The 10,902-nt window shown below is 39.5% G+C and overlaps 1 protein-coding gene across 1 annotated transcript; it reads right to left on the reverse strand.

The window, feature by feature from the left end:
- Nucleotides 1–9,690: 9,690 nt before the first annotated feature.
- LOC110536842 (olfactory receptor 1500-like) lies at nucleotides 9,691–10,513 on the reverse strand. Its single transcript, XM_036939500.1, has 3 exons — nucleotides 10,149–10,513; nucleotides 9,821–9,953; nucleotides 9,691–9,705 (listed from the first exon to the last, which is right to left on the reverse strand). Exons 1-3 carry the CDS (start codon nucleotides 10,511–10,513, stop codon nucleotides 9,691–9,693), a joined length of 513 nt encoding a protein of 170 aa, XP_036795395.1.
- Nucleotides 10,514–10,902: the final 389 nt, after the last annotated feature.

Genomic DNA, 10,902 nt, shown 5'->3' on the forward strand with positions numbered 1-10,902 from the left:
TTCTACCTTTCTTTCAGATATGCTAAGCACACCTCTGCTAGCCACACAACCACTGCCTCAGAGTGGTTGGATAAGCTCCTTCCTGGCTGTCCCTGTCCAGGGGTGACTATGGCGGTGGTGGTCATGAAGTTTGGTCAGTCGGTTATTGTCATGCAAAAGACTGCCGGTCCCACGGTAATTGACCGTTAATTAACATAAACTCCAGTCCTCCCTCCACTCATACAAGCCGCTGATGCACGCCTTTGGAATACTACATTTAAAAAAGTATAGTATCATTTTAATCAGGTCTAACAAAACATTATGATATGAAGAAAATGCATTTCAGAAGAACAGAATATGAGTTGGCCTACTGTATGTTATCTAGCTATAGGCTGTAGGCTTGTTCATTTAGCTGGCAAGATATGCTTATAACTGCCGTTCCATTATTTTACAATGTATGATTTTATAGTAAGGAGAATATAATTGATATTTTTCCTATTCCAAAGCAAGTGGCTATGTTGAGCGTAAAATTGATTATTTGAAACGTGTCCTATACACTAGATTTGGAATTATTTGTTAACTTTAGTTGTGAATGATACAAACCTTAGAATGTCTTAGAAATCACAACATATACTGTATGGCCTGCATGATGTGACTATAGGCTATTGATGACTTGAGAAAGTTGCAAAAAAACCTTGCAGTCTGTTCCTTGCCTCAGGCTGCACAGGTGTTTTCTCATCCATAGTAGTGTGTATTCATGGATGCCAAGGGATTTTCCTTCAATTCAGAAGAGGCTGAATGGATCTCACTGGAGAAAGCATCTAAGTGAGTGAAACTGTGCCCCTCTATCTCTGTATGTGTAGGCCATCTATCTGATGCTGTCAGGTCAAAAAGAGTGTGACATTGTTGCCGCCCATAGCATTGAATGCTAGGGAAGCCAGTGAGCATTTGGTCTCCCTTGATTTAAAAAAAAGTCTACAATAATAGCCAGTCAACATTGAGCTAAACTGAGTGATCTCAACTGTGAATGGACCTGGCGCATCAAAGGAAAGTGTTTAGGGAAGCCGGTTTGGATTTGGCTTCCCTCCAATCACATCATATCGAGAGCAATGCGCCATTGAAAGAAACAACTTGAATTTTTGCATCTCATTGTCCTGCGGTGGCTAGCTAGCTAAAATTGTCCCTTTACTAAATTAGCTGTGGATGGAGATAGGGATTTGGTTTTACTTAATTCTCCGTACTGGCCAATGATTATAATGGCGATTCTGATCCAACCATAAATTCATACATTGTGTCCCTGGCCTGAGAGGATGGAAGTACAGTATGTAGCTAGGTGTAGAAGGCTAATATTGAAGAAGGCTAGCTAACGTTCCTATGAAAGGAAGTTATGCTAGTGAGCAAGCATTTTAGCCAGGTAGCCTAGGACAACAAAAAAGTGTGCACTGTATGACAAAGTCATAGACCATTTCCACAACATGAAAGAGAGGAAGATGGCATTGGCGTTTCTCTACAAGTAGGGTGAGTCAACATGTTTTTCCTACTTTCACAAACAGACACACACAGAAATCAGAACCATGGAAAGCCACATCATATTTAGCTTACATTGATTGGACTAAATAGTTTTAGGTATCTTTTCGTTGTCACTGTATTAGACTAAGCAGAGGTGATTTGATGATGGCGAAATGGTGCTGGAATAGTGGAGGCAGCCCCTGTTTTCTTTGTGACATGTGGTAACTCTCCGTGGTTCTAAATCAATAGTTGTTTAATAGTCTGAAAATGTCAGAAACATTAACTTGCTTGACCATGCTGTAGGTTATGTAACGGTTTGTTGCTTTTGGACTTCACTGGACAGAGGTTGTTCTCTGGTTTTGTGATGAGCCACTGTGTCTTCTTATTGTCTCGGCCTTAGACTTATATATACCGGTCGCAAGATAACTGAACTAACAGGTTATAGAGCAAACACAATTATTACAACACATGGGCTGTAATAGGACTTTTCCCCCTGGCTTGGCTTCCCCAGTGATTTTACCTAAGCACCGCTACTGCTCATCAAGTGATCATATTTGTACCCATCAGACTATTCTCAATTTAATCCTGTCTTTACTAATATGTAAAATGAGTTTCAAACGACCCGTTATGAAATGGGCAGGAACAAGGGCAGGGGGAAAAAGACATGTCATCCGTATGCACTCAAATAGCGAATGGAGGATTTTTTTTATATTTTCATAATTAATTGGGTGACAGATTACCTTTAGATATACAAAATATCTCACCACCATGAGTTTCCATCTCCTCCTCTCTCTCCCGTTTATTCATTTTTCGAGCATGCAGAGGGGCTGTCAACAGTTTAGTGAAATATGTTTTGTTGCGAAAACATGTTACTATCGATGTTCCCGAACAGATTTCACTTGGTTTCCCAAATTAAGGGTAGCTGCAGGAACAGGGTTGGAGAGCCCATGGCACACAGAGTTTGGGTGGATTATCACCTGTCGCTGGAACATATGCATTTGGTGTCAGGAAGCAGGTGCAGAAGGTATGTTTAATGAACAGAGAAGCAGGTAAACAAAACAGGAGAAATGTACTGAACATGAACAAAACCAATACTGCCTAATGACAGACGCTACTGAACTCTAAATAAAGGGAGAGTAATCAAGGTGATGATGAGGTCCAGGTGTGCGCAATGATGGAGCCAGGGCCGGTGATTATTAGACCTGCAGTAGGCATGACAGTCGAGAGCATGCTCCTTAAAAAGGTTGATGCATGGAGTAAAATAAGTGTTCTAACATTTATTTCTTAGCTGCTCATATTAAGCACAGCTCAGCTATAAAGCCGAAGTAGCCTATCCAGCATCTTTTCCGCTCAGTTTCAACCTGCTGTTCAAATTTATCATCACAGTGTGGTGACTTTTAAAGGCATGATACTGTTTTGATGATAAGTGACTGATGTGATTTCCGATCGCATTTGCATTGATGTCAGTGGTTAGAGGGACAATAGAGCCCTGAGTACCAGGCCATTAGGACTTGATGGTCATTAGCAAGTTGGGTAATACCAACATATGTCCAGAGTGCATAGGAGGAGATTACCGGTACTCAACAGTCAAGTGGAATTCATGACTGCGGGTGTGGCAGTAATACGATCCCCACAACAGCCCTAGGTGGGGCCGATTCTTGTGGCGCATGTCCATACAGGATTTACCTCAATGTTTTACCCAAAAGGATTTTGATTATGCAGAGAACCACCGGCCCGGCTGTATCACATCCGGCCTTAATTGGGAGTCCCATAGGGCGGCCCACAATTGGCGCCCGGGTTTGCCGGAGTATGCCATCATTGTAAATAAGAATTTGTTCTTAACTGACTTGACTAGTAAAATAAAGGTTAATTCTGCTTGAAAATCTATGGCAAGAGCTGAAAATGGTTGTCTAGCTATGATCAACAACCAATTTGACAGAGCTTGAATAATATTTTAAAGAATAATGGTATTGACTCAGGGGGTTGTGATAGATCGGTTAAATGCATAATTTTTCTATTTGATATTAATGGTAACAATTCATATTTAACTAATAGTAAGACATTTCTGTCCTACTAGTGTCTGTGTTTTCATGGACGCCACTCTAGTTCCATACAGCTAATCTGGGCGTATGGTCACTGGAGATGGCTTGAGCTACCAAATGAGTTAAGTCAAAACTGTAACTCGGCCACTCAGGAACATTCACTGTCTTCTTGGTAATCAACTCAACTGTAGATTTGGCCTTGTTTTTTTAGCTTATTGTCCTGATGAAAGGTGAATTTGTCTCCCACTGTCTGTAGGAAAGCAGACAGAACTAGGATTTTGCCTGTGCTTAGCTCTATTCTGTTTCTTTTTATCCTAAAAAACTATCTAGTCCTTGCCAATGACAAGCATACCCATTACATGATGAAGCCACTATTATTCAGTGATGTTATATGTTGAATTTGCCCCAAACATAACACTTTGTATTCAAGACATTAAGTTAATTTCTTTGGCACACTTTTGCAGTTTTACTTTAGTGTCGTATTGCAAACACGACACATGATATTGAATATTTTTTATTCTGTACAGGCTTCCTTCTTTTGACTCTGTCATTTAGGTAAGTATTGTGGAGTAACTACAATGTTGTTGATCCAACCTCAGTTTTCTCCTATTAAAACTATTTCTCAGTTTTCTCCCATTAAATTATGTAACTATTTTAACGTCACCATTGCCCTCATGGTGAAATCCATGAGCGGTTTCCTGCCTCTCCAGCAACTGAGTTAGGAAGGAGGACTGTAGCTTTGTAGTGACTGGGTGTACTGATACACTATCCAAAGTGTAATTAATATCTTCATCATGCTCAAATGGTAAAGTATGCTTTCTAAAAATTACACATCTGTAACGTGTATGCTAGGAGTCGGGAAACGAATTTAATAAATAAACGAACATGGACAAAACAATAAACATGAGTAGCGTACAGACATGAAACACAGAAAAAATAACACCTAGGGAAAGAACCAAAGGGAGTGACATATATAGGGAAGGTAATCAGGCAGGTGATTGAGTCCAGGTGAGTCTGAGGCGCTGATGCACATAACGATGGTGACAGGTGTGCATAATAATGGGCAGCCTGACGACCTTGAGCGCCGGAGAGGGAGTATATGTGACAGTACCCCCTCCCTGATGTTCAGCTCCAGCTGCAGGACGCCGACCAGAGGGCCGGTCGCTTCTGCTGAGGCGCGGGGGCCTGATGAGGCTTGTTGCTTCCCTTTGGTGAGGCGTTATTGATCCTGTTCCAGTGTTATGTGCCTTATAAGGACCCGTCGCTGAGAGGGAAATCTACCTTCACCATCGGTCCTATTAGCCAATGTACAATCAATCAATAATAAAATAGACGAACTACGAGCACGTATATCCTGCCAACGGGACATTAACTGTAATATCTATTGTTTCACCGAGTCGTGGCTGAACAACGACATGATAACATACAGCTAGCTAGCGGGTTTTAAGCTTTATTGGCAGGACAGAACAGCAGCCTCTGGTAAGACAAGGGGTGGCGGCCAATGTATAATTGTAACTGGTGCATGAAATCTAATGAAGTCTCAAGGTTTTGCTCACCTGAGGTAGAGTATCTCATGATAAGCTGTAGACCACACTATTTACCAAGATAATTTACATCTATATTTTTCATAGCTGTCTATATACCACCGCAGACTAATGCTGGCACAAAGGCCGCACTCAGTGAGCTGTATACGGCCATAAGCAAACAGGAAAATAATCATCCAGAGGCAGCCATCCTAGTGGCTGGGGACTTTAATGCAGGAAAACTCAAATTCATTTTACATCAACTCTACCAACATGTTAAATGTGCAACCAGAGGTAAAAAAAAAAAACTCTATACCACCTTTACTCCACACACAGAGAAGTGTACAAAGTCTCCCTCGCCCTCCATTTGGCAAATCTGACCATAATTCTATCCTCCTGATTCCTGCTCACAAGCAAAAACTAAAGCTAGAAGCAACAGTGACTCGCTCAATGAGAAAGTGTTCAGATGAAGCAGATGCTAAGCTACAGCACTCTCTGGGATTCTTACAATGGCATTGACGTGTACACCACATCAGTCAATGGCTTCATCAATAAGTGCATTGAGGACGTCGTCCCGACAGTGATCGTATGTACATACCCCAACCAGAAGCCATGGATTACAGGCAACATCCGCACTGAGCTAAAGGGTAGAGCTGCCGCTTTCAAGGAGCAGGACTCTAATCCGGAAGCTTATCAGAAATCTCGCTCTACCCTCCGATGAACCATCAAAGAGGTAATGTGTCAATACAGGACTAAGATTGAATTGTACTACCCCGGCTCCGACGGCCATCGGATGTGGAGGGCTTGCAAACTATTACAGACAACAAAGGGAAGCACAGCTGCGAGCTGCCCAGTGACACAAACCTACCAGATGAGCTAAATTACTTCTATGCTCGCTTCAAGGCAAGTAACACTGAAACATGCATGAGCGCACAAGCTGTTCTGGACGACTGTGTTATCACACTCTCCGTAGCCAATGTGAGTAAGACCTTTAAACAAAAATGCACTGCTCGGCAGAGGGACTTTACAGATAATTGTATGTGTGTAGTACAGAGATTACGTACTCATTTAAAAATCATGTTTAACACCATTGTTGCACACAGAATGAGACAATGCAACTTATTATGTGACTTGTTAGGCACAATTTTCCTCCTGAACGTATTTAGGCTTGCCATAACAAAGGGTTTGAATACTTATTGACTCAAGACATTTCAGCTTTTCATTTTTTATTAATTTGTCATTTCTAAAAACATAATTCCACTTTCACATTATGGGGTATTGTCCCATCACGCAAAATCTAAATTTTATCCATTTTAAATTCAGGCTGTAACATAATAAAATGTGGAAAAAGTCAAGGGGTGTGAGTACTTTCTGAATGCACTGTATATATTGTACATTATAGTGTTCTGAGCGTTGATCAACACTTGGAACGCAATAAGTGGGTAAACAATAATTAACAAAATAAAATACGCTATTTCACAAATAAAAACATCTAAACAGCGTTTACGTGAGTTTATCCTCCATTACAACCCTGAATGTAACTAACACATAGCATATGAAAATACTTTTACTGCCATGACAACTAGAACCATCACTACTGCTGTCTACCACTACTACTAATATTTCACAACCATAAATACTTAGAGACCGGCAAGTAGACACATTTACTTCAGGACAATTACTTTCTCTAGTTAAATAAGTCATAATGTGTGCTTGATTACACATATATTTTTAGAAAATGACAACAGATAGGTATTCCTGAAAAGTTAACAGTCTGATCATGGTTCGATATTTGATAGCCATGGAAAATTGCCTGTTTTTGCTACCTGTGATTGTGTGATGCCCACCACCTATTGCGCTATATTTAGATTTATCTTTACTTTGGAGCCCAATAAATGAATTTCCTCCATGTTTTGACTATAACGGTTTTCTTCCGTCGAAGGAGAGGAGGACCAAAATGCAGCGTAGTTCGTGTTCAACATGTTTAATGAGAGACGATAACGTGAACACTACACAAATACAAAATAACAAACGTGGCAAAACCCGAAACAGTCCTATCTGGTGCAGAGAACACAAAGACAGGAAACAACCACCCACAAAATACCCACAGAATATGGCTGCCTAAATATGGTTCCCAATCAGAGACAACGATAGACAGCTGCCTCTAATTGAGAACCAATCTAGGCAACCATAGACTTACAAAACTACAGAGAAAGGAGACAGCCCCATAAACATACAAAAAACCCTAGACCAGATTAAACACACAAATCCCCCATGTCACACCCTGACCTAACCAAAATAATAAAGAAAACAAAGATAACTAAGGCCAGGGTGTGACATTGACATTAAATCACAACAAATATATATATATATATATACAGTATGTATATGTGTGTAGAAAATAGGTGTATTGGCATTCTCTCAACCAGCTTCATGAGGTAGTCACCTACAAAGCATTTCATACAGGTGTGCCTTGTAAAAAGTACATTTGTGGAATTTCTTTCCTTAATGTATTTGTTGCCAATCAGTTGTGTTGTGATAAGGCAGGGGTGGTATACAGAAGACCAAGACCAAGTCCATATTATGGCAAGAACAGCTCAAACATTACTTTAAGACATGAAGGTTGAACTTTAAAAGTTTCTTCAAGTGCAGTCGCAAAAACCGGTAACAAGAAAGGAAGACTCAGAGTAACCTCTGCAGCAGAAGATAAGTTCAATAGAGTTACCGGCCTCAGATTGTAGCCCAAATAAATGTTTCACAGAGTTCAAGTAACAGACACATCTCAACATCAACTGTTCAGGCCTTCATGGTCGAATTGCTGCAAAGAAACCACTACTAAAGGACACCAATAATGAGAAGAGATTTGCTTGGGCCAAGAAACCCATGCAATGGACGTTAGACCGGTGGAAATCTGTCCTTGCGTCTGAGTCCAAATTTGAGATTTTTGGTACCAACCGCCGTGTCTTTGTGAGTCACAGAGTAGGTGAACGGATGATCTCCGCATGTGTTGTTCCCTCCATGTAGCATGGAGGAGGAGGTGTGATGGTGTGGGGGTGCTTTGCTGGTAACACTGTCTGTAATTTATTTAGCATTCAAGGCATACTTATCCAGCATGGCTACCACAGCATACTGCAGCAATACGCCACACTATCTGGTTGCGCTTACTTAGACGATCATTTGTTTTTCAACAGGACAATAACCGAACACACTTCCCCGCTGTGTAAGAGCTATTTGAGCAAGAAGCCCTTTTCTACTGTTACGAATATAAATAACCCTCACCTGAAGAAATCCCCTTCAGACCACGTGTACCTCAAGCATCGAGGGGTCTAAAGTTTGAGTAGAGACCACAATAATCTCAGTATAAGCTATGGTTGTAATGGTTGTTGAAACTCTGAGACTATCGATTCCGACAGAAAAAGAGCAACTCTTCAATACTAATTACTAGTCTGCAGCTAGGAATTATGTACCATTGAATGCGAAGACCGACAACCGCCGAAACATCTATTCTATAAGAACATTTCTGAATGAGACTCTGAAGTATCCATTCTAACTACGAGACTTCATGGGAGCAGATTGATCACATGAACTTTCCAACAGAAAGACGGACAATTCCAACAGAGATCACGACGACACACTGAGTGTAAAAATATATTGATTGCAATATTCCCGAATGAGTGAGCGTTCATGGGCAAAGGATTAGCATTTCAATCAATGTAATTATTAACTGTGTAGGGATTTTTGTATTTCGCGCCCTTCTCAGTCCACACCCACTTCACTTTGTCTACCAAGTCGCCATATCGGCTTAGCCCACTAGGGAACATCTCCTATCATTTCAAATAAATGATTAAGACAATTGATGAATGGATGATTCATAGTGCAGGCTGGGTTCGTGCAGATAACCAACGATTTACACGTTCGGAATTAGACTAATGTGAGGTAAAGAATAATTGATCAGATATTAAAATATCTGAAGAGTTTTATATTAGGAAAAGTATAACTTTGTAATCTGAAGATTTTCCTTTGTGCTCCGACTTCCTAGTTAATAACATTTACATGATTAGTTTAATCACGTAATAATAGTTACAGAGAATTGGTTTGATAAAATTACAGTCTTCAGTTTAATGATGCCAAAGACACGTTGCATATAAATGATCAACTAAAGGCTTTTTCATTAACATTTTTAAGGGCAGCTCTGGCACAGCTTTTCCTTGAGGGCAAAACCTCTCAGGCCTCGAATAAATTATCAGAATTGGTTAAGGTTAGAGTTTGGAATTGGCTTAAGTTTACGCAAAAGGAAATCGATTGGCAACCATGTGTTTACACACTCCAACATCACCCTTGAGCCATCTCCTTCAAAAGAAAAATGTCATTCCATGATTATGTATTTTATTATAAAACAGCATTAAGAAGATGTTCTGCAGTTTATTACATTTCATAGATTGTTAGATATATAATATCTATGTTATATGTACAACCAGTGTAATCTATACTATTACTTCAACACAATACAAACATTATAGATAAATAGAGAAACATGTACAATGGAAATCAAATCAACAGCCCTGGCTACTGTATTGACAATATCCTATTCTTATTATAACAAAGTTTCAACAGCTTCACTCTTATGGCTTGAATACTTAACCCATAGATTGCTGGATTAAGAATGGGAGGGAATATCAAAAAGTAAAGTGACATAAACACTTGAGTTCTGTAAGGTAAATGACTTGTGTCAAATCGGCTTTGCAATATTTCAAAGTAGCAACCCACAACGTAGTTGATAATAGCAAACAGGTGTGGAGTGCAAGTTCGCAGTGCTTTGAGTTTGGATTCTTTGGAAGATAATGCACAGACTCTCAGGACATGTGCATATGAGTAAAGTATCATAACTAACTGTGGTACACTATACAAAACCACAGACATGAATCCTATTATGTTCACAACAGACGTATTTGTACAGGAGAGCTTTATAAGTGAGTAATTGATGCAGTACAATTTATCTATAGTTTTATCACAAAATCTCAGTTGAAGAGTTATAATGAAAAAGATGAGAAATGCTACCAAAGGGTAAATCCAGGTGAATGCTACAAGTTTATACACTTTTGTCAGAGACATGATGGTATGATACCGCAGTGGATGGCATATAGCAACATACCTATCATAAGACATCACTCCTAAAATTGTAAATTCAACAATAGCATATGTATGTATACAATAGATCTGTGTTCGACAGCTGGCTAGAGATATCTCACTAGGGTGGGAAGCTAAATTTTTCAACAGTGCTGGCAGCAACGCAGTGCTACCATAGAGACCATTTACTGCCAAGTTACACACCAGGAAATACATTGGTTGATGCAATGTTTTCTCAGTGTAGATTACTCCAATTATAATGACATTTTCAGCAACAATTGCAATGTACAAAATAAGGAAAATGCTGAAGTACAAATACTTAAGATCCTCCATTCCAAAGTATGCAGACAGTATGATGGATGATACTGTGGATGAATTTTCCATCACCTGAAATGTATTTATTCAAATACTGTAAGAAAATAAATGCTTAGATGTTAGAGGTAATGTCCTAAATTTAACAAATTTTCTATCACCATAAATGTCTTGTTTTTCATTTGTATTATATGCTATATGTGAAATGTCTATAATAAGTAGGGGAGACTGGGGACAATTGTTTCACAGGTCAGTTGTAACAGGCATACATAACTCAAATGAGAAACTACTGTTATTCAATAGTATGATCCATGGTTATATCTCTCATGCCTAAACACATTTGTATTTTTATTGTTAATCCATACATTTTGGGGGGTTTAATTGACAAAACATTTGAGGCTAAAAACAAA

The sequence above is a fragment of the Oncorhynchus mykiss genome, chromosome 12 (assembly GCF_013265735.2).
Source record: "Oncorhynchus mykiss isolate Arlee chromosome 12, USDA_OmykA_1.1, whole genome shotgun sequence".
Lineage (NCBI taxonomy): Eukaryota > Metazoa > Chordata > Actinopteri > Salmoniformes > Salmonidae > Oncorhynchus > Oncorhynchus mykiss.

Excerpts from the sequence above, each read along its gene's own strand:
- LOC110536842 (XM_036939500.1), bottom strand. The coding sequence starts at position 10,513 with ATGGAGGATCTTAAGTATTTGTACTTCAGCATTTTCCTTATTTTGTAC. Across the intron at positions 9,954-10,148 it reads ATCATGTCTCTGACAAAAGT|TGTACCACAGTTAGTTATGA; the intron begins GTATAAACTTGT and ends GGTTTTGTATAG.